Source organism: Esox lucius, chromosome 18, assembly GCF_011004845.1.
Source record: "Esox lucius isolate fEsoLuc1 chromosome 18, fEsoLuc1.pri, whole genome shotgun sequence".
Taxonomy (NCBI): Eukaryota; Metazoa; Chordata; class Actinopteri; order Esociformes; family Esocidae; genus Esox; species Esox lucius.
The window spans coordinates 5,101,040-5,125,506 of NC_047586.1; the positions used below are offsets into that span (position 1 = coordinate 5,101,040).

The following is a 24,467-nucleotide window of genomic DNA, read 5'->3' on the forward strand; positions in this document are numbered from 1 at the left end:
TGTTCAATTTCCATGTAACTGTGGAACTCTGGAAAGGGAGCAGGCGAATGGCTTGACTCCAAGGACTTTTGACTGTCACGACTCAGAGGTGAAAACACAGGCTGCGTGTGTGTGTGTATGTGCGTGTGTTTGTGTGCGTGTGTGTTTGTGTGTGTGCGTGTGTTTGTGTGCGTGTGTGTGTGTGTGTGTTTGTGTGCGTGTGTGTGTGTGTGTGCGTGTGTTTGTGTGTGTGTGTTTGTGTGCGTGTGTGTGTGTGTGTGCGTGTGTTTGTGTGCGTGTGTGTGTGTGTGTGCGTGTGTTTGTGTGTGTGCGTGTGTTTGTGTGCGTGGGTGTGTTTGTGTTTGTGTGTGTGCGTGTGTTTGTGTGTGCATGCGTGTGTGTGTGTGTATGCGTGTGTTTGTGTGTGTGCGTGTGTGTACAGTGGATAACAGCAGATAGACTTATTTATAATAGATGCTGACCCACATGCGTTAAAAGGTCTGTGCGTGACTTGAAAACGGTATCATCTATTCTACTAACTCCAGCAATTCACATTTTTATTTTTTCCCAGAATTATTTCCATTAAGAAAATCAAACTAAATATTATTTTAAAACCATGGCACACAGTATATAAAACCACGAAGTCCCGGTTACAATGTGGATTTGTTAGCTATTGCTTGTGCCTTGATGGTGAGCTCTGATTACATCCCAGTATACATCCCTGATTACAATAACTAATGCTAACCATAGCATCCTAATCACAGTAAATAACTCTAACCATCTTTGCGCAGGCACCACGCATATCTGGTCCTAATCCTCTAACTCTTCACCTCATACTTAAAAGTCTCCCTCGTCATGTTTTATCAGGGAAACTGTGACAGAAAATAAAATATCTGGTCGATTGCATCCCGGGCCTCGGCGTGTCCAAGCCATTAGTCGCAGAGGGAATGGCTGATGTACACGCACAACCACTGACAGGTCCGGGCTGCCCTGTGTTAGAGGATGAACAGGGTTCAGTATGATCGAAGTGACTCTCCGCTGGCCCCCTACAGCAACCGATACCTCAGCCTCTCCTCCAGCAGCGAAAAGGTCTGGTTTCACTCTCCTAAAAACACACTCGCGCGAAAGGGACACAGTCACATCCACCTATGCCTCCTCAACCACCACCCACAGCTACTCCACCGGTACTCCAAAAGCCTGGGGTTCGCTCTCTTAAAAGGGGTGCACGCCGCTGCACTTTGCAATCTAACCGCACACAGCAATTGCTTGACAGTCAATGTAACACCAGGCCGAATTTCAGAGTTTCAGGTAGCCTTTGCTATGTGAACCAAGTGGCACTACAATTCACAACAATCTCTTCACGTCATAACAGCAACAAAGGGTATTCGCAGCTAACCGTTATTAATTGGGGGGGGGAGGGGGGGGGAGGGGGGCTTTAGCCTCGGAAACCCTGACCTGGTGACCATCGCTGCTCTTAGCCACCACTCAGTATGTTAGCATGCAGTGAAACGCAGATGTGATAGGCTAGCATAGAGTAAACACAGGTGTGTTATACAATCACAGTCAATCATGTGTACTGCATGCTCTTTGGTGTGCATATTTCGCAGTGGTGTGCTCCAAACAGACGCACATACATACACAAGCCCATAAAACATACGTCATTTTGGTCACTGCAGAGGCAACATGGCCTGTCCTCGGTCAGCAAGCTGGCCTTGGTGTACTCCTGAGCCCATTAGACTGTGGGGAAAGCAGTGCTTAGGGAGGGATTCAGGGAGGAAGGTTATGACGGAAGGTGGGCTTACAATTCACCACACGAAGAAACGCAATGTTGAAATATTTCAGATACTTTAATGGGGGGTTGAATAAGCATTCTAGGTGCAGTAGAACCAATGGAATGATTTTGAACATGCAAACCTTGCCCATTCTGGTATTTCCAGGCAGTCACCCAACACTGAAAGATTTCTTCTTCTGTTTGTGCCCAGGTTTAGGATGGTGGAGTGACAGGAGGATAAGTACACTACAGACTGCTAAATCAATAGGCAAGCCTGGCTTAAAAGCCCTGGGGGTGATGTCATCGGAGCAAAGTAACAAGTCCAAGCAGAAAAGGCTTAATCCTGGGTCGTTTTCACAAGGCGCCAAACAGAAGGCGGGCGGGCGAATGAAAACAGGGAGTGATACCTTGACCTCGTCCAATAAGAAACGTTTCTTTTCATTCGCCCTTTACATTTTCGTTGTGACTGGATTAATATGTACAGCCCATGGATCTGCCCCTGGGTGAAGTGTAAATTCAGATGATGTAATCTCCCTTCGGCAACAATGGAATGGAAGAACAAATTCAGATTACATCCATCACACCTATTTAAAAATAGTCAATGTCCACTTGACCCTCGACCACAACAGTATTTATAGTCGGATCCTATTTTCACATTATTATTATCACTTTTGCTAAGATGGAAACATAGATGCAAATTCAATGTAGTTAAATTAGTGTCCATTTATTTTCACTTCCAGTGTATTAAAATTCTGATTTTAATCTCAGTTCTATCCAGTAATTTGAAATGGGGAGAATGTGGAACTGTAACTAGAATACCTATCTGAGGTGGCGAGAATTGAAAAGGAATTCATCCCACACTTGTCCCTTTGAGGTAATTCATTGCACATGAATGTGCATTACCAACCATGGCCAACAGGGGGTGACTTTATCCTAAGCACCAGGAAAGGGCTTTTGAGATTTGCAGGCCAGGAGGCCTCAGTGTGTTTAATCTGCAGCTGGATGCTTCTCAGAAAAACACAATCCTGACATCTTCAGACCTGAGTGTGTTTTTTTGGTCATATTCAAGTGAAAAGAGTGGAATATAATCCTGTAACTGTATTGTTCTGCGTGTGTGTGTCTGTGTGCAAAAAAGAGTCCACAAAATGAGTGTTTGCAGATTTAATGTAGTCCAGATACTCAATCCAGACTCCGATCTTTGGGATTTGGCGACAGTCACCTGACTTTAGTGTTCCTATTGATAAGACCACACAACATATGGAACTAGGCTGTATGATCTGAAAGGCCCAACCTGTTTTCGATCAACACTCTGAGATACATTGCGTTTGTGGGTCCTTATCAGTCCTACCCCGGTCGCCCTCCCAGCTCAAACTCAACCACCAACCACACTGTGGTGAAGCCAAACGAAGACAGGTTTTGGTGGTGATGCACCAAAACCACATGAACGCCTATCTCTCCTTATCTCTCTCTGTCTCCTTTCATCTGTCTCCTCGTCTCTGCGTCTGTCTCTCTATCCCGGTTTCTCTCTCTCTTTCTCCCAGTTTCTCTCTTCACCTCCACCCACCTGTCCGCATGCCTCGGCTAAAGTTTGCGACTCGGGCTAATTTAATTATGCAGAGCTCCAAAGTTTCAAAGCCTGAAATAGTCGTGACTAACCCGTTGATGGGAGCACTAATTTAATGGAACATTTCACTTGAAATCAAGGCAGAGCAAAAATAGCTTTTGTATGTTGTTATTTGCCTTCCGACTCCAGGATGCTCCGCGGGCACATTCAGATATGCCAGAAAGTGAAGGGCGTGACAGTTCTTGGACATCACAGCATGTGTGTGAGACAGACAGACCCAACCCACAGCTCTGTGACCTCTCTTCCAAATCCCCGTACAGTGCAGCTCACACACTCTTACACACTCTTACACACTCTAACACACTCTTACACACTCTTACACACTCTAACACACTCCGCTGCTTTCCAGCTGGACAGCCCCCAGGTTAGAACACAGACCCCTGTTCAAATGGCTTTGTGTTTCATGAGGAAATAATGCCCGGCACAATTCAACACTTTGTTTGCCGGGATTTCAATAAGAGAGCATTAAAAAGAAAAGAGAACTTAATTACACCGCGTGGCTGATGTTACATAGCAGGTCCTGTTTCCTGATCCCCAGAAACTCATTATTGAGATGAATCCGGGGTTAATCTGTGGACTGGACAACAATAACAGACATGTGTTAATGGCATTGAGACCAAAGGAACAACAATGAACAATTCAAATAGTCACACACAGGCAACAGATATTCGCACATAAAGCAAGCATGGGTCTATAGGCGTACACACCCACACACACAAATATTCTTTTTTTTTTTTTTTACATTTTAGTTATCTAGTAGACACTTTTCGAAAGGGACTAACAGTCACTACATATATTTTCAGAAACCACGGGTGAACAACCACAAAACTCTGTAGCAGTAAGTGGATTTGTATGGAAAAGCACACCGCCTGGAAAGTGGTGTTTTTTAATTTAACGGATATTTAACACTATTGAAAGATAAAGGTAATTTAATTTAACAAATTACATTGATAGATTATGAAATATTACAAATGCCATTTCATGGTGCTTTAAAAAATAAATACACCTCTAACTTCAGTCTCTGGTGTTGCCCCGTTTGCCTGAAATAATTTAAACCAGACGTTTCTTGTAACTGTCTATCGGTCTCTTGCATTGTAACTGTCTATCGGTCTCTTGCATTGTAACTGTCTATCGGTCTCTTGCATTGTAACTGTCTATCGGTCTCTTACATTGTAACTGTCTATCGGTCTCTTACATTGTAACTGTCTATCGGTCTCTTGCATTGTAACTGTCTATCGGTCTCTTGCATTGTAACTGTCTATCGGTCTCTTGCATTGTAACTGTCTATCGGTCTCTTGCATTGTAACTGTCTATCGGTCTCTTACATTGTAACTGTCTATCGGTCTCTTACGATGCCTGGGACGACGTTTTGCCCACTCGTCATCTGTGTCATGTCGGGTGGGCTTTCTTGCATGCACGGCCCGCTTCAAGAGCCCCTACAGCATTTTGATCATAGGACACACAAAACGCATTGGCTTGTAGGAAGAGTGAGTGTGTGAGAGTGAGTGTGAGAGTGTGTGAGAGAGAGACAGAGAAAGTGCACGCAAGCGTGTGCACGTCCATCTACACACACAAAACGTCAAAGTTCCAATGTACAGTAACGAACAGGGAGGTAGGCCGGAGGGCATTCTGGGTAATTTGTCTTCAAGCACATTGTGTTTGTGTTGGGAGGTAGCAAGGACTTAAGTAGACCCAGGGTTGTGCTGTGTGCATGGGTAGTACAGTACTATAAATTCTATTTTTGTTGCATGCAATATAGAATAGCAATTTTATTATTATTTTTATAGTCAGACTGTATCTTTGGCCTCATCTAGGAAGTGGCTTTATATAGTTGGAGCTGTATAAAATGCAAATTGTGTTTTTCCTCTCTCCCTTCCTCCCTCTCTTCCCCCTTTTCTCTCGCTACCTCTCTACCCAAGAGCCAACGTGTGTGCTGTGTAACAAATGACACCCATTCCTCACAGTCCCGGTTAAAAAAGAAGTGCACTAGATAGGGGGAGGTCTGCCATTTGGGACGCACCGGAGCCTTCCCTAGGTGCGTGACACTAGAGAGTGAACACAAATTAAAACAGGGAGGTATGAAATGCCCAGAGAAGAGTGCGCGTGCGTTTGTGTGTGTGTGTAAATGTGTGTGTGTGTGTTTTACGCGCGTGCGCATGACTGCTCTTTTATGCATGGATGCGTGCGTCTAGTGTGACATTTTCACAGTGAAAATATTTTCTTTTCCGTGATCTCACTTGAATTTTCTATGACAACACGTTTAACCACTCGTGTTTATTTAGATTTCTCAATAAAAAAAGTAGGCAACACAAAACAAATCCCAATGTGTCAAGTAGTTTCTTATTCAGTGACTACTTATTTTCCCTCCAAGGCGAGGTGTTCTCCAATGACACACCGATATATCATGTCAGGTCAGCTGAGTTAATGCTCCCTCCAGAACATTTTGTCATTGACAGGACATACACACGTACATTCCGAACGGCACATACGTAGGGTATAACCTCTGACCGAAGCCCGTTGGGAATGATCGGGTACCATTCGGGAAACGCACTTGTCATCAAAATGTATCATTGCGTCAAAGACGTTACTGAGATGACCAGTGACACACAAAGACATCGGTCCTATCCCCTACAGGATCTCAACACAATCATCTCAACCGAATGTAAGACAAAAGTCTGTCTTCGGGCTATGCCTTGAGGCCGGATGATTGCCACATAACCTGGTCCCAGGTAGAGTTGCGTTATTCTCCGCTGTCCCTGATGAAATACTTCTCATCTCACATTACTCGAAGTGATTTCACTTTACAGTGTAGATACAGCTGCTTCACTAACATGTGGTGTAATCAATTTCAACATTGTTCACAGATATGTGTCAGGCTTCTCCATTAGGTTCAGTGGGCTAGTAATCCGAATACACAAATATTGTGCAGTATTTGCATAATTAATATTTACTCTTTCTTTATCTCAGAACTTTAGATTTTTTGTGGAATGAATAAAGCATTTAATGTGTCTGATATTTTCAATGTGGCAAAGGGGGAAGCAAGTCAATGATTTGCAAGCTATACCACATTTGCTTAAGAGGAGCGATAACCCGGGTGCGTAGTCTGCTACATATTCCATAGCTACGGTGCACCTTCCCCCGTCCAGAGATCGTACACGCTCTCCCTCTCCCCGCGCTCGGCACACTCTCGACAACACTCTCCCAGACTGGTTTTGAATGGCATTGGCTGACGTCACGAAACGGGGTGCACTAGCGAGACTTTTTAAAGCTGTGAGGCTTTTCAGGATGGATCTCAGAAAATAGGAACCGGGGGACACACGGTCCGAATACTCTATGCGCGCGAACCAGAAGTTTTGATACACGCCATAAACAGCGGTAGCAGACTTGGACGAACTTCGTGAAACGTGATCCGCTCGGCCCGCAAACTCTTTTTTTTTCCAGTTTTAAGAAGCTTTTCGGCACTGGTGATTCTGTTTTCACTTCTCCAAAAACGGCGGAGATGTTGCATCCCCGTAAACTTTTTACTACCTTACTGTTGGTGGTCGCGGAATGCGGAGCGATATCGCAGATGGGGGCTTCGGTTGGCGACTGCCCGTCCCGCTGTCACTGCGAAGAGGACGGCATGCTTCAGCGTGTCGACTGCTCGGACCTCGGGCTCACGGAACTTCCTGCCAACCTAAGCGTCTTTACTTCTTATCTGTAAGTTAAATGTTTTCTATTTTTCCCTTAAGTGGTAAGAACCGGGCACCTGTGCCTCTGGGCATGGGTTTATGAAACCTACAAACTACGAAGGAGCACTTGTTTTCATGCGTGCCAGTTGGTTAGCCAGCTTACAGTTATGGGGCAACTTTGACAGATAAGAAGCCAGCCTCATAGATTAGTCTCTTCTAGCACAGTACAATCTGTTTTCCAAATGTTAACCTTCACGTGGTCTTATCAGGAAAATACACTCCCTTTACTTGTCCTACATTAGGTTTATCTGAATGGTTGGCTATACGATTTTAGATTGTCGAATGTTAGGAAAAATGTTGTGCTGTTCTCTTTAGGCTATGTGTTTAATGTGAATGGTTTGCAGATAACGTTTAACAAAACTTGATTTCAATTTCTTTAATCATGGTTTTTACTATTCCAGAATCTGTTCCCAATTTTTTTTTTATGTTATATTACTTTTTATAGTACAGTAAAATGCGTACATACTAGGTCTTATTCATTTTACGTACCTTCAGTCTAAATCCCATGTGGAGTTCCTTTCTCCTCTAACATGCAGAAACAAAACTTCAAAGCATATTAACCTGTTAGTAATGCAATACATATTTAATGTTGTTGTGATTATAGCCCTCTGTGCATTTTACAAAACACAACCCAAAATATTGAATCTATGTTTAGTTTAGTTACCCTGATCTTGAATCGGCTGCTTGAAAAACAGATTTCAAAAGGTGATTCCCGGGCATGCAGGTTCTCTCTGCATTCCTGTCTCGTCTGTGGACAATTCTACAAGACAGATATTTCACAGCTCCCCTGGAATGGCAGGACCCACTGCCTTTCACGGACAGCTATACTTGGCTGTCTAGCTGTACACCGCCCTGGTCCTCCGGGCATACGTACGAAACACAGTGGTTTTTGCCAACAACCTTCTCTAAGTATGGATCAGCCAGGGCTGCTTGACCCAGACTGGTGAAATGTTTCTATGGGCCTGTGAGGGATGCAGGAGGAAAGTGCCAAAGGACCGCTTGCTCACGCTTCCTTTCTCTCTATCTTTCTCTCAGTTTTCTCTAACGCTTTCCTCCACTTCTTCTCCCCAACTGTTCTCTCTCTTTCCAGGGCAGAGTTGATAGATTCCTTCTGAGATGCTGAGAGTTTGCTTGTCAGCTTCCTACTGCATTTTGTTGCACTTGTGGCGTGGCTGGTCATGGCAGGGAGAAGCACACCTTTCTCTGTAGCAGGGTAGTATTGGGCTGTGTACAGAGACCCACTACCAGGCGGAAACACAGTGGACGCCCAGCTTCACGGTCCAGTGTATCTGGAGTTCGTCTGTCTGAGGTGATAAGGTGTTGTGTGTATTCCATGGTCAAATAGCGTGGGGGTGAATTTTTTAATGCATTGGATAGAGATATTGTGTGGATAGGAGAAGAGGAGTTTCATGCAAAAAGAGCAATGGGCCAGATTATTGCCCTCATGCTACAGTGGTATATGTGCACAAAGGCAGAGACTTAGACTGAATGTCTGGTTAGACCACTGAATGTCTGGTTGGACCGTGGCATGTCTGGTTAGACCACTGCGTGTCTGGTTAGACCCCTGAATGTCTGGTTAGACCGTGGTATGTCTGATTAGACCGTGGTATTTCTGGTTGGACCGTGGTATTTCTGGTTTGACCGTGGTATTTCTGGTTGGACCGTGGCATGTCTGGTTAGACCACTGCATGTCTGGTTAGACCACTGCATGTCCGGTTAGACCACTGCATGTCTGGTTAGACCACTGCATGTCTGGTTAGGCCGTGGTATTTCTGGTTAGACCGTGGTATTTCTGGTTAGACCGTGGTATGTCATTCCTAATGCATGGTGCTGAGCCTGGCATATAAGGGTCAAAAGGTTGATGAGACAGACATTTACTGCAGACATTTCCTTCTTTCCTTCCTTACTTCCTTCCCTCCCACCATCCACCCTGCAGCCTGGAACCCTAATAATATTCCACAGCTGGCAAATAGCCCTCCAGTGCCACATGCACACACACACACACACACACACACACACACACACACACAGACGTTAAATGCAGTTAAATATAGTAACTTTAGCGTTGCTCGTAAAGCACCTGAACACTGGCCAAAACTGGGGGGAGATAATTTCAGATCAACACCTCATGGTGGCTACCTTGGCAAAGTGAAAAGTGGAACGGCATGAGAGTTTGTGGTGGTGTTCGAGGGCCGGGAGGGCTGGGGGACGGGGGGGGGGGACGGGGGGGGCATGAAAAGCTTGAAAACGGCACATTTCTACCCAGCTGAGTATCAAGAGCAGGAGAGAAGTCATGCATGTCATAACTTATATGGCACACAGAGCCAAGAGCCTGGGGCAGGTGTAAGATTATAGACATGAAGAGTCTATTATAAGCGTCACGCTGAAGGTGTGATTGCCAGGGGTGGGGTGTCGTGGGCGCCACCGATTCAGCTGTTCAGAGTCACATAGGACTTCAATAAAACCCAGTCCTGTATTCCCTTCAGCCTGTCTGTCCTTGATCATTGTTAGATTGCGCCGCTTCTCACGTGAGAAATGTGTTTTCTTTCTGCTTGCAAGTCGGAGTGTGTTTGTGTTGCAAAGGCCGAGCGGACCCACGGCTTCGTGTTTATGCAGCTGTCGAACAATTGCATCTTACCACTGTTCTTTGAATGCAGTACATGCAACGAGAACAAGTGAGAACTGTGTTTCTGTTCTTCTGTGTCTCTATGTTTTTCTGTCTCTCCCTGCGTCTGTCTCTCAGTTCATCTGTCTCTCACTTTCTTGCCTTCTAGTTGTTTTATATCAGAGACAGATATGTAGAGCTTCTGGCTGGGACATGAATTGATGTAAATTGTTGGAGAGAGAGAAAGAAGGAGAGATAGATGGGGTGTGGTGGAGTTGACTTAGACTTGTCCCAAATGGCACACTTTTCTGTTTTGTAGTGCACTATCATCCAGGGCCCAGGGGGGAAAAAATTGCTCTCATTTGGGACGCCGCCTTTGTGTTGTAATGACGGAGGTGAGCTCACAGGGCTTTGTCTGTCTTCTCTCAACAGTGGTTGAATCCTTCAGTCACTGATGTTGCCCTAACACACACACACGCGCGCGCACACACACACACACACACACTAGATCCCTTCACTCAGTATCTGTCTGGTCTTATCAACCCACTTGTCAGCGGAGTAAAGTCTGTCTGATGTTCAGTCATCATCCTAACACCTCATCTTCCATTAGTTTGATGAATGCATCAGACAACATCATATCCTTTTCATTGTCAGGGCCCACTGGAATTACTGACATCAGTTTTCACGTGAACAGAGTAGGGTTCGGCCGACGGATCTCGCCCGTGCGCCCGCGGAGTTTAAGTTTACCGAACTTTGACTGTTGACTTCAAGGCTACGGATCACTAGAATGTGCAAAAAGCATTTACAGTTTTAAGATTTATTTTACAAATGGTCCTTAAAAAGGCTGTGAAACCTCCTTCAAAGTGATCAAATGTAATGTGTCATTGTTAAAAATCCCATAATGCATCACTAGTGTTGGACGCTTAGCCATTCAATTCAAACGTAGCAGTTCGGTTTTTGGATTGAATAGCCCACTTTGCAGAGTGTCCTTGCAGGATTTCCCTGGTCCCACTATCGCAGGGTGGCCCTGCACGCCTATGTCTTCCTGACACCCCATTCCGTTATCGGCCTCCGGAAAACTCGTGCACAACAGGAAGTAGTGTTCCAATTGCGATTCGTCAGTATTTTTTTCAGGCACTATTAGGCACTAATTTAGATAAACTATCTCGACAGATTAACGTCCAGGGACTTCTGGTAGATTGTGCCAGTACAGGTGAATTAACCAGGCGTAGCTGTTCAGGCATTAACCCCCCCCCCCCCCCCCCCCCCCCCCCCCCGCTGCTGAGCCCATTGATAATATTTGGGTAATGGTCACGGTGGGTTTTGGGCCTGAACGGAGCACAAGGAGGTTTATTTTACACTGTTGGATCGCACACACCAGCACGAGCACACCCACACACACACCCACACATTCCGTCTCTCAGCAGGTTGGCTCAGAAGTTTGTTGGATTAATTAGTACAGAGCAACACTCTACAGAGCCTCTCCTTCCGCCATCTTCTTGGCACTGACTGCAGGACCAGGCATGACGCGGAGCCAACAAGGGGGGCTGGGGGGGGGTGGGGTTGGTGTGAGGGAAAGTAGAGAAAGACAGTAAAGGAGGCAGCAAGAGAAAGAAGAGGAGGTGAGGGGTGAGAGAGAGCGAGAGAGAGAAGGAAAGCAAGATGAGCTGTATAAGATGCATGTTGTTTGTCTCTGCAGCAGCCTGCTCTGGATTTCTATCCGCTGGTGTTTTTGTCACTTCACTGCTGACCCCTCTGACTCCCTCTTCCCTGCCTCCCCCCTCTTCCCCCGCCTCCCTCCCCCCCTCTTCCCCTCCAGTGTGTGGTGGTAGGAGCTGTGACCAGCCAATATTTCAGGATGGGGGGGCGGGGGGGTTAGAAGGAGAGGGAGAATAAATGTTTTGTGAACTTGACAAACCTGCCCTCTCTCTCTCTCTGTCTCTCTGTCTCTCTCATCCTCTTTCCGTCACTCTTTCCATTCTCGTATTGAATAGCACAATAAAGCTGCTTTCAGTTTCAAATCCTCAGACATACCCAACCCCAACTATTTTTGTTTGTTGGTCACACCAGGATTTTCAGAAGGTTGATAATAAACCCAAGGATCTGGGAACATAATGCAAAGACTTTGTTTGATTGTCTTGCCTGTCTGCCGAACTGCCTATGAAGCACGCTCTACGGAAACTGCTTTCAATAACTGCTATTTCTCTCTCTGACTCTCTGTCACTCTCTCTCTGTTTTTGTTTCTGTATCTCGCTGCCTGCCTCCGCTCCACCTCCTCCATCCCTGGAACTAGATCAAAAGTGTTGGTCCATCCCTCCTTAGTGTGTTCTGTGAAGACACCACCACTTAATCAGCCGTCAATCCAAATGGAATGGAAGAAAATCACTGTCATTTAGGGATCAAGCTTTCTTTCAAATGCCCCAAGAGGCTCTTTCATGATTTATTTCTCTTCCCCTCTCTTTCTCTCTCTCCAGGTCAACTTTTCCCCTTCTGTTTTTAGTCTGAAGGCCTTCCTATGTGTGGTAAATAGAGTTTAGAAATGGAATGCCTTGTGTGTTCAGGTGCCCAACTGACTGTTTGGGTTTGTGTTAGAAGGGGGCATTTTAAGTTGCGACTGTTTGTGAGACTGTTCCACTCTGTTCATGTTCTTATCGCTTGCCTCCTGTCTCCACCTGTCGCCTTGACTACTCCAGAATGTTGTTTCATTGTTTCCTACACCACCTGTTGATTAATGGCTAGCAGAGCAGTACAGTGTGTGTGTGTGTGTGTGTGTGTGTGTGTGTATGATGTACACAACAGTGCAACAACAAGTAGCAAGCCTTGGATTGCGTGACTTGTAAAATGTCCCATAGGGCCGTTCTGTCAGTCACAGGAAGTGCAGGGCTTGGTGTGATTGTGGTCCTGATAAAATCAGAGGGGGTCACTGTAGTGTGTGTGTGTGTGTGTGTGTTTAGTGACAGACAGACAGACCGACTGAGTCCGAGGTCTTCTGTATCAGCTATAGTTAATTTCCTCTGCTGATCGTATCACATAGTTATTTCAATGGCACAACCATAGATACCAAGCAGGGTTTCACTGTATATCTCCTGGCCTAACATTCACTACAGCACAGCATGGTTTCCAGTCTGCCACCCAGAACCCCATTGTTAAACCTTTCTTTTGTGACTGATAGTCTTATAATCTTCATATGAAACATTCCAGATTGTGTCTTTATAGTCTAATCTATTTCCACGTTGCTCTTTTCTATATAATTTAATAACAAATTAATAAACACAGTGTATAGAACATTTTGAAATTATGTGATAATACGATAAATACACGTGATAATACAGTAAATACACGTGATAATATGATAAATACACATGTACGTCATACACATGTTATAATACGACAAATACACATGTACATTATACACATGTGATAATACAATAAATACACATGTACATTATGCATGTGCATCATACATGTGATAATACAATAAATACACGTGATAATATGATAAATACACATGTACACATGTTATAATATGATAAATACACATGTACATTATACACATCTGATATGATAAATACACAGGTATATAATGCACATGTACGTCATACACGTGATAATACGATAAATACACAGGTACATAACACACGTGATAATACGATAAATACACAGGTACATTATACACACGTGATAATACGATAAATACACAGGTACATTATACACACGTGATAATACGATAAATACACAGGTACATAACACACGTGATAATACGATAAATACACAGGTACATTATACACGTGATAATACGATAAATACACAGGTACATTATACACACGTGATAATACAATAAATACACAGGTACATAACACACGTGATAATACGATAAATACACAGGTACATTATACACACGTGATAATACGATAAATACACAGGTACATTATACACGTGATAATACGATAAATACACAGGTACATTATACACACGTGATAATACGATAAATACACAGGTACATTATACACACGTGATAATACGATAAATACACAGGTACATTATACAGCTCCTGGGTATAAATATAGTAAATGAGGTATTAGATTTTGTCAACAAAACTGCCGAAGAGAATAAATGGCAACAATAAAACAATAGGACACATGATTGAAACAATAAATATAATAACATAAATCATTTAAATTACTGGAGCGATTTGGACACCTATACGGACATGGTCACAATCAGTGGGGGAAAAAATTTGCCGTTTTAAAGCGATTGGCCGGAACCGATTTCTGGCCAATGAATCGGCTCATCCATAGTGGTGCGCAGTATTTGGTCTCAAATGCCATTTGGGACGCGGACCTTTGTCTGTCGGCAGTGTAGCGGCTGAAACCTCTGCCTCGGCCGTGGGAAATACCTTGTCGTTTTGACACGGGCTCTGTTCCCCCCGCGGTAAGAAAGAAAAGACAGCGCTGTGCAGAAAGTATGGCGGTGCTGAGACCATTTCAGATTGGGCCTTGAATAGGCTCATCCACTGCCTAATTCACTTTGATCTCGGACAAATTTGACTACGGCCAAGGCTACAGTAATTAGCATCCACAGTCTTTTATGTCGTTGGAAAGGGAGGGAGGCGCAGAGGGGGTGGGGTGGGGTGGGGGGTGGGGGGGGCAGGGGTAGAGGGAAGGGGCGAAAAAGAGACAATGAGACCGAGAGAGAGAACTTGTTTTGATGGCCTACTGTCCGAGCGCCCAAACCAAGTGTTTCTCCTGGATTCAGGGGAAGCCTTGATTCAATCTGTGCTCTTCTTAAAGTGGTGCCACAAAGCCGCGGTTCACACCAGGTGGTGGAGTGTTCCCAGTGCGTACATTAGCTGCACAATGCCCAGTGTTTGCTTAAGCATAAATTAGCCGTCCGCTGCACAGCGTTGAGACGCCAGATCGTCAATCTCTCGTGTGTGTGTGTGTTTGTGTGTGTGTGTGTGTGTGTGTGTGTGGTTGCCACAAGGATTCACAGGCCTGAATCACTAATGTCTCTGACATCTCGGTAGCACCGTGATTCCCATTCAATGTGTTTACGGTGTTCACTCACACGGTTGCTTTTTTGTTCCATTTCGCTTTTGTTCTGCAGTCTGAATAAGGATTTGTTCAAGATTGAGAGGTAGCATACTGATTTTCAAAAATGCCAAACAGAGACAGTGGATGGCTTTGGGTTTTTCAAAGGGTCACTTTGTTTTCTCCAGCTCTGTATTTATGGTGTCCAGGTTGACGCGAACGATCCTTGTCACGTTTTCGGTTGTGCACAGTTAAGCCATTTGGAATAAAAAGCCTTGTGTCTGGGTACATGAAATAAAGGGAACCTTTTATATGTCTACAGCAATACATCCTTACCGAAATGGTCCAGCGTGGACCGATTTCCCAGCATTCCTATTTTAGCTTCTTCAGGTCACATGGGCGTCTGCGGTGATGCCGACAGAACTTCACCCCCTTTGAGGTACACCGGGTGTGTTCGCACCAAAACCACAGCCGACCAATAAGAACACTTTTTTTTTTTATTGACTAAGCATATTTTTATTTATTTATCATCCCCCCACCCCCTGTTTTCTCTCTTTTCCCCTCCCTTTCTCGCTCGCTCTCAAAAACAGCGCGTGCAGCTGGCGGTTTGTCAGCGGTTTGTGCTAAGACCACACATGGTTTATTTAAACCCAGGCTGAATTAGTCCGGGCCCTGCGGTAACCGTAAGTCGGGGATTTTACTGCTAAAAACACAAACCAACACACCTACAAAGAGCCTTGGAAAAGGGTAGTGGGAATGCACCCACTGCCGTTCCCATGTCGCATTGCTTCATAGAGATGGATAGAGGGGAGACTTCCTATGGGACATGGATGGATCACATCATTCCCATGTCGCATTGCTTCATAGAGATGGATAGAGGGGAGACTTCCTATGGGACATGGATGGATCACATCATTCCCATGTCGCATTGCTTCATAGAGATGGATAGAAGGGAGACTTCCTATGGGACATGGATGGATCACATCATTCCCATGTCGCATTGCTTTATAGAGATGGATAGAGGGGAGACTTCCTATGGGCTATGGATGGATCACATCCTTCCCATCTTCCATTGCCACATCCATATCTGGATTCCATCCAGATTATCGGGGAGACTCAGCCAGGGATTTATGAGAAAATATTCACTGGTGGCATTCAATTGCCCACCTTTGGCTTGATACCTGTTCAAACAACACACTCTGGGTCAGGTGGGCAGTAGTAACCCTGTCTGTTTCTTTAACAAGTCACAGAAGTAGTAGAAGAAGAAAATTAAATGCCAGTACTTCAAAATGACGATTATCACAATGGCATACAGACAACCTATTGGGGCACAAAAATTCTCTCTCTACCTCCCTCTCTCTTTCCCTCTCCCTCATTCTCTCTCTCTCACACACACACACACACACACACACCCACCATTGACTGTCATTGCTATCCGTTATTAGCCCTGTACGCCGTAAACCGGCTAAACGTTTTGTTGGTCCACGTTGGTTGGTGCCCCTTTCTCAAACGCTTTTCCTGAATCAGACAGCGGCTGAAAGGCTTCGTTCGGGGAAGAGGGTTGCCTATTTGTTGTTTGAACGCGTACCGTAATTCTACTGACGCGTTGCGCTGTTCAGATAATGAATAATCAGCCGTCTGGCGAAAGCTAATTTGCGGAATTAGCTTGTGGGTTTTTGCCTGCGAGACCCTTTTCTCCTCCCCTCCTGCCCTCCTCCCCTCCTGCCGTCCTCCCCTCCTGCCCTCCTCCTTTCAAAGCATTCCTTATTTCCATCTTACTGAATGGGAACCAGTTCCTGGAGGCAGGATCAACTGAATGGAGACCAAATGAGCCGTTGTTTTTCTCTGCTTTTTACATGATCAAATCAGTGCGGAGACATTTCTTCTAATTTTTTGATTGAGTTTCCTAGCCAAGCTACATTGAGCTCTTTATCTCATCCAGAAGCAGAAAGTATGTCTTTGCTTCCCTGCTCTTCCCTGATATTCTCTCTCTCTCTTCCTCCCTCAATCGTTCTCTTGAAATGTTCCTTTCTTTGTAAATGCATCCTTGGTCTGGAACGATGCTGAGAAGGAGAGTGCTCGGTTTCACCTGAGAGGTTAGAGGAGCTAACAGAGAATGTGAAGGATGTGAGTGTAAGGAGAGCACACATGTTGGATGATAGAAGGATGAAGAGAAAACACATGGAGGAGAGAGAGTGAGAGAGATCAATGACAGGTGCTCTTTATATTTTTGATCTACTATACAGGTGGGGATCGATCACCAAATGTCCTCAAGATATTTTTTAGAACATGGTGCTTTGCCTTCACAAACTAACATGGCATTATTCTACAAGCATACTATACGTGTGTGTGTGTGTGTGTGCTTGCCTCATTTAATCAGTCGTGCCTTATTTTCTGTGGGTGAAGTTGTGGCTTCTATCTGAATATTTCCCCCTAGTAAAATTGATTAGAAAAAGATTCCTGTGGCTGTATTGAAGTTGATCATTGCTCTGAAACAGACTGTGAAAGCAGATCATTGTTGCTCTGGATTCCAAAATCTTGTTGTTGGAAGAGTCACTCGCTTCACGCTCATTCTGGCTCCCTGCTCAAACCGCTCTGATGACGTCAACATCATGCCTGGCCGAATACCACAGCAAAACCAATTATGTATAGTAGCTATTTTTATAACTAAGTTGATTGTGCAGAAAAGTAAACTAACAAACTCTGTAATTTAAAAGCATAATCAATCAATAAAAATTTGAAATTAAGAGATTTCTTTATTTATTTTTTTTACCTCCCAATTTCACTTGAAATGTATCCTGACTGTGCTGGCTCTATTATACATCAGATAAAAGATCAGGAGTTTGTCATCTGAACAAGTACTAGTTAACATACTGTATATTTTAACCATCAAACTGATTTCTTTCCAGATCACAGCTGAGGTATGAATCATCTGTTTAGCAGGAATCTGGTTCACTTCTTAAATGGCCACATTTTCCCTCTAAAGTGCACCACTTTTCACCAGAGCCCCATGGGGACTCAACACTGAACGCAGCTTCCACACTGAGACCGTGTGACGGAGGGTTGATTAGATGCGTTTGTGCCACAACACAGTGATCTGAACTGGTACATAATGCGCTCACCATGAGTAGGGACATGTTCTGGCCAACAAGACCTCTCCAATCTATATATATCAGCCTCAGGGTGACAGCAGGGGAAACTGCTCCCCTCAGGCCAATTTGAAGAGTTCTCACGCGGCCTGTGCTGTAGTCTAATGGAAGGCAATTATGTAAGCCGTCAATTCTGATCAAGACGATTATTACCGTTTCCCTGTGTTTCGCTCCAAATGACAAAACAACACATTGGGTTTTTAATCAACTCATTCTCACTGTGCCAAAACTCAGAGTTATGAGAATCATTTTATGAGGACTTGTTGTCTTTACAACCCTCCAGCCCCTATACTCTCATTAGTACTGTAAAGGGTTTACAATTAGTTATGGAGGGTGGGGGGGAGGGGTCAACCAAGGGCTAAACCGGTTATCCCTTGCTGCAGTGAAACCCCTACGACTCAAGTAGGAGAACCTGCCGGGCCTTAACTTTCACTTTGGTGTGCTCGCTGTTAGCGGTCGTTGCCGTGGGTGTTGTTGTTCGTTACCGCGGCAACAGAACTTGGGAAGACTTCGGCCTGAGGCTCTGACAGAGGTTCCGCTACGGGTGTAGGGTTTGTTAAATGTTAACCTTGGGACGTCCCCACGGCTAATGTGTGGCCAGGGTTAACCGGGAGAGGTTGTTAAAACCTTCCCCCGCAAGCTGCAGGAAATGGGGGTCGTCTTTGTGGCTGTTGTGCTGGTTGTTTTTGTCCCGCCTCCTGAATTTCTCAGGCGATTTTTGTTGCGCTCGGGCTGTGGTTTGCCTTCGTGTCATTTGAGGGCACCGCATCGTGAGCAAAGTCACCTGTGTCTTTTTACTTCACCTGTGAGAATTTGCAGGTTAACCGGAAGGTAGAAATAGCAGAAATGTTGCAATCCTGTCCCTGACTGAGCCAACGCGGTCCTGGTGCAACGGAGACAACTGACGCTAAATGCTCTTTGAAGTCGTTCTGGGCAAAAGCGTCTGCTTAATGATGTACATGTTGCAATGTACTCCACGTAAATCATTGTAATAAATGAACTATGCAATCTATATAAATAGTTCAAACAAACCCTTTTATTTACATAGTTTGTTTTATTGTAAAGTTTGTCACACATAATAAATCATTTTTTATTAGATATAAGAAGACATGGAGGTCATATGCACTACCTGAATGAATACGTTTCAAGGTGTGGCATGGTTCAAAATCACCACTGGTGTAACATAAGTGTAACAGCAGTACTGAAAACAGGAGAGCAGACACAGCTTTTATAGACTGACGAAACAAAAACACACAGTCAAAACAGACTTTCACAAAGTCAGGCAGTCAAAGAGTCAGCCAATCAGACAGACAGACAGTCAAACAGACAGACAGTGAGAGGTGTTCCAGCAGACTATAAGTGAACATGTAATTTCCATCTGCTGCCCTCAGACAGGTGGACAAATACATCATCATAACAATATACACAGACAAAACTCATTCGTCATGGAAAAAAAATTGGTTGTAAATTCTTGCTCTCATGGCTGACGGGCCTGATAATATTAGGGTTGTTGTAATCACCACTCCCGGATTTGAGGCAGACAGCCAGACTGAAGCGAGACAGGCAGGCAGGCAGACAGACAGGCTGACTGAAGCGGGCAGACAGACAGGCGTCTTGTGTTTAAATAGAAGCCTTCAATCTGGTCTGCACGGCATAGGGTGCAGAGGGATACATATGTCATTGTTTGTCAGTTTCGGTATCTCGGGCAGCCGTTCCCCACCCTCAGATCGGCTGCCAGGGACCCTTAATTGGCACCGAAGTGGGGGGCGGGGCGGGGGCGACCCTTTGTGTTCTCACCCCTTCCCTCGCTACCACAACCCCCCACCCGTGGTTGGGGACGGTCAGAGTTCAGCTTCAGCGGCCTCCTCCTGAACAGTGCCGTGTTCACCTATGTGGTTCACTACAATTGACCAGAGGCTGTGGTCAGAAGTAGAGCGCCGCGGAATACGGCACCAATTAGATGGCCGCCGGGAGTCGCGCCAGAGTCGCGCCGGAGAATGTCTGTGTTTAGGGCTTTTGTTGCAACTTGTCTCGGTGCACTTATTGGTGCTGGCGAGGTGGCTGTGTACACAAGGTGCATGCTCAAGGCGCTCCTCCCTTCTGAAGGAGAGCGGGTGGGCGAGGAGGAGGTGTCCATCTGTGGTCATTTCTACTGGTAATGAACCATGCGGAGGACCTCAAGCTAAAAGTGCCCCCAAAGCGCACATTCTCGAATCCTTTTTTTTTTTGGTAGCCCCCCCCCCCCCACACACACACACGTTTGACGAATGTCATTTAATTATTCAAATGCTTGGCGTTTCCTTGAAAGGGAGTTCTGTGTCCAGAATCCTCTACAGTGGCCCCTAATTTTATTTTTCATCTCTTTTTCTTCCCTCTCTCTTCTCTCCGGCTTTGGTTGTTTTGGGCACCCCCCCTGGGGAGTGTACTGTGAAGCGTGTGTCTATAGAAAGGTCCTGGGCTGGGCCCCCTTTATTGACGGCGACTGAATGCAACAGACTCTCCCCATCGGCTTTTGTTCCACAACTGTTTCAAGAATTACTTCAGCATGCCCTAGAATAACTCATCTGCGAACACTCACAAACTCGGTCTTAGCCTAATGTGCATGCCACTTGGATTCTGGCATCTTTTCAGTATCAGCCATAACTTCAATACAGCGAATTGACGTTCAGGACTGTTTCTTGTCACCATCAAACTGTTTCAACCGAAGCGCCTCAGTGAGAAATATAAGGATTTGCATGGCAAAGCAAAGCAATCCAGAGTTTAATTACGAAATACCAAAAGGAAGTGATAATTAAAATGTGTTTTTACAGCTGCTGCAAAATTGTCAGCAGCTTTTTTTCTGGTTGGAGAGAAAGCAAAGGCATTGGAGGAATGAAGGATGAAGGAGACGAACGGAGGGGGAGGTGGAGGGGGGGCTGTGATCTGAGTCAGTAGCCTGACCCCTCCTGTTGCTCTCTCAAGCGAGGGGAGAGGGAGGGGGAGAGAGAGAGAGAAAGAGACGGGAGCTACTCCAAACAATCAGTGGGCCTCATTCATTAAGGGCCCTTCAGGTAGCAACCACTTAGGTGATGGACGCTTGACAGCCCTTGAATGGGGCCCCTGGGCCATGGCATCTGCTGGAGCCTCTGACGACATGTTCTCGGTGAACCCTGCCAGAGCCAAGTGTCCACACCCTCTCCAAACATCCTGAGAGGGGAGCAGGTAGACGGCACAGCTCAGGGGACACATCGGTGAAATCTGTGTCCCAAATGGTACACAATGGGCTTGTCTACATTACGCTACTTTTTCCAAGATGTATCGAAGAAGACTTAAGATACTACATTATTTTAAACTTCCAGATGTCGATAGCTTGAGATGCCGCCTTTTTCAATAGAGCCCCCTCAGAGTTTGGCAAGTGAAGACAATTGTGTCGCAACTGTCTCAAATTTCTGGATTTTCTTGCGATTGATGGCCACAATCCTGTGTAGTACGTCTCAAACATGCCGTGGTAAATTTCAACACTATGACAATTCGTTTTCACATTGTATGTATCATGGTGTATGTACCACATTGTATGTAACATGGTGTATGTACCACATTGTATGTAGCATGGTGTATGTACCACATTGTTTGTAGCATGGTGTATGTACCACATTGTATGTAGCATGGTGTATGTACCACATTGTATGTAGCATGGTGTATGTACAACATTGTATGTAGCATGGTGTATGTACAACGTTGTGATTACAACATAATTATTTCTACAACAGCTCAAGAGAAACAGTGAAACTGTATGTTCTTTTTTTTGAGACACCCCATGAAGACAGGCGTGTTTTTGTGTTGCTGAACTTATTGTGTGGCCCCGTGTTGTCTTGGCTTCCCTAACCCACATCAACCCTTATTTGCCCTCCATTGTACAACGCCATGATAACCAGGACTCTGTTTGCACAGCCACATTTATGTTCATGAATCATGAATTGTTGCTAGATTGTTGCTAGATATTTTATCGCTACCTCTAGTTGAGACTAAGCAGCTCTATTTGCCGTCCATTTGTACTGGGTGCATTGCACTTTGTCCTCACATGATAAAATCACATTCCAAACAAATAATAGCCTGGTATAAAGTTGTTGAAAGCACCACCAGCATATGACTAAACGTTTTGAGACAAGCCCAAAGGAAAGAAAGAAAAGGAAAATGTTTTTTCTACAGGACTGTGGTCATGAATCCCCCCATATTACGTCCACAATCAAATCTTTTACTCTATTCACTGACTTCTATCTTCAGGGAATGTACTGCGTCTGAAGTGGCACCCTACAGCCCAGGTAGTACACTTTACAGGTAATAGCGTGCTATTTCACATGGTGTTTTAAAGACAGTATTCAGCAACCTCCCTGAGAGTCACCCACAATACGAGTCCTCCTTCTCACATAATCATAATACTCTTTTCAAGACCATCTTATCTGTGAAACGCAACGTATCAAAACACAAAGGGGAAAAAAGTGTATCTTTTTTTTTCTGTCTCGTAGGAGGAATGCGGTGCCTCGATTTTAAAAATAGAATTATAGCCACGGCATGTAGGAGCGTCAGAATCAAGGCTACAACAAGAGCAGAGGCTTTATGTTAATGCCTCAGCATTGGCACTGAGTGCATGCTGCCCCTCGGGGTTCAGATGCTGTAGGCTTTGTCAGTGTTCTGCTGAGTGTTCTGTACAGAGAGATGGGCACAGTGCAATTTTGATCCGTCATTCACTTTTGCTTATTTTTTTATCTTTTGACATGTCCAGAATTAAATGACATGAAAGACAGATCGGCAACACCTGAAAAGAAAAGGAAAGAATGCACCGTTGATCAAAGTCTGTCAACTCATACACATCCAGCCTCGCCTTCACTGTCAACTGGTTTTCCTCCATCAATTGATTTTCCTATCCCACACGCCGTAAGACTCTGGTTACAAAAACAGCGGCAGATATTTCATAAATTACGTTTTCGCCAAGAGACTTGGCAGGTTAGGATGGCTATCATTGTACCAAATACATTATAAATCAACAGGCTCTTTAGGTTTCTTCCTCTGAGTTGTCCCTGGGCACTGTGCCCATCTGAATATCTTGCTCTTTGGGGTTTCAGGGTGTCCCTGTAATTACTTTGCGAAAACGGGTGGTTTAAATAGGGCTTTATAAAATACACTTGATTGATTACTCAGCCTTCTCGGGTCCTTTCCAACACAGGCAGACCAAAACATGCACAAGAAAGGTGCGGGACTGATGGCTTTGAGAAGAGAGAAGATCGTAATTATCCACAAGAGATGATCAGTGCAGGATAATTGCCCTGACTGCTGATGAAGAAAATGGGAAATGCTGAGCAGATAATGCTTATTGCTCATTGCTGGGGTAACACAGGCAGGTAAAAAAAATGTAACCTCAACTTCCTGAACATCAGCGAGTTGACTCAAAAAGTGGCATTATATATACAATAAAGCTAAAACATTGCCTGGCTGGGAGACAAGTTTGGCAAACAATCCAAACCACTGCTAAATTCCACCTGCTCCGCTCCTCACCACTCCTGCTCCACTCCACTCACGTACTCTGGTTGATAATACACTTTTGAACAGAAGAATGTCATATCAACCATGAAGCATATAGGCGTTGGCATTATGGGTTGGGGCTGCTTTGCTGTGCGGTCAACTTGCCATCAACTTGCCATCATAGACTCAACCCCTGCATTTAGATTGCATCTAAATCCCATTACGTGGTGCCCTATGTTGTTGATTTTGCACTTAACTAACTTTTAATTGATAACCAAACCTAAACGTAACTAACTTGTAAAAACATTGTCCTTTTAAACAAAGCATGCAAGTAGTTTTGGACCACGGGTAGTAAAGATGGTGGTCTATTACCAAAGTCCTTAAGGTGTAAGGACTTTGGTAACATGAAACTCCTATTAATTTGGTCTATGTTGTATTTGTAGTTAAAATATTTGCTTTCATGATTATTTAACTTCTAAGTGGTCTGCCTGTGAAATGGGGAAGCTGGACATCTCTGCTTCAGTGTTGCTGTCTCCCATACATTCCCGCTTCACTGGGCTTTTGGGTGGATTTTGAGTGGTCATTGTTCAAGAACTTTCAGCGGAACCTGGCAACTCTGCCCTGCTTTCAGACTCAAGTTTCACATTTCCACAGCCACCACATTTGAGTCAGAAAAAATCGGCAACAAGATCAGCAAGCAATTTTTAACTCCTAAATAAATAGTATACTTAGGCAATTTACCAACTATACAACTAATTCACATGCTGACTACGTTATTTCTGAGTATACTGTACATTTGCTAGCTATCTAGCCACTGAGATAAACACTTTACCTGGCAAGCCAGCCTGATCAACATGAGTCTCAACTGATCTCTTCAGGAAATTTCACGTTGTCTGCTAACTTATTATAACTATGGAATGCAGAAAACATTTGAAAACATAATCTGTTGGTTATCCATTTGCGTAATACACCAATGTGTAGAACTGGAATGTGTGGTTTAGGGTGGTTTACCACCTGATAAGCACAAATACAGGAGTCTTTGGCCCCTCACAGGTCGGGGATGACACAATTTGGATACG

At 44.6% G+C, this 24,467-nt stretch overlaps 1 protein-coding gene across 3 annotated transcripts in view; it reads left to right on the plus strand.

Moving 5' to 3' along the window:
* The first annotated feature begins 6,490 nt into the window (after positions 1-6,490).
* LOC105023115 (leucine-rich repeat-containing G-protein coupled receptor 5) overlaps positions 6,491-24,467 on the plus strand; it is a 75,100-nt gene continuing 57,123 nt past the window's right edge. For 2 of the 3 annotated variants that reach the window (XM_029114483.2, XM_029114484.2), the window contains exon 1: positions 6,491-7,073. In XM_029114483.2, coding sequence (XP_028970316.1) covers positions 6,874-7,073 — 200 coding nt within the window. In that variant the 5' untranslated portion in view covers positions 6,491-6,873. The remainder of the gene's footprint in view (positions 7,074-24,467) is intronic. The other variant, XM_029114482.2, reaches the window with a different exon arrangement.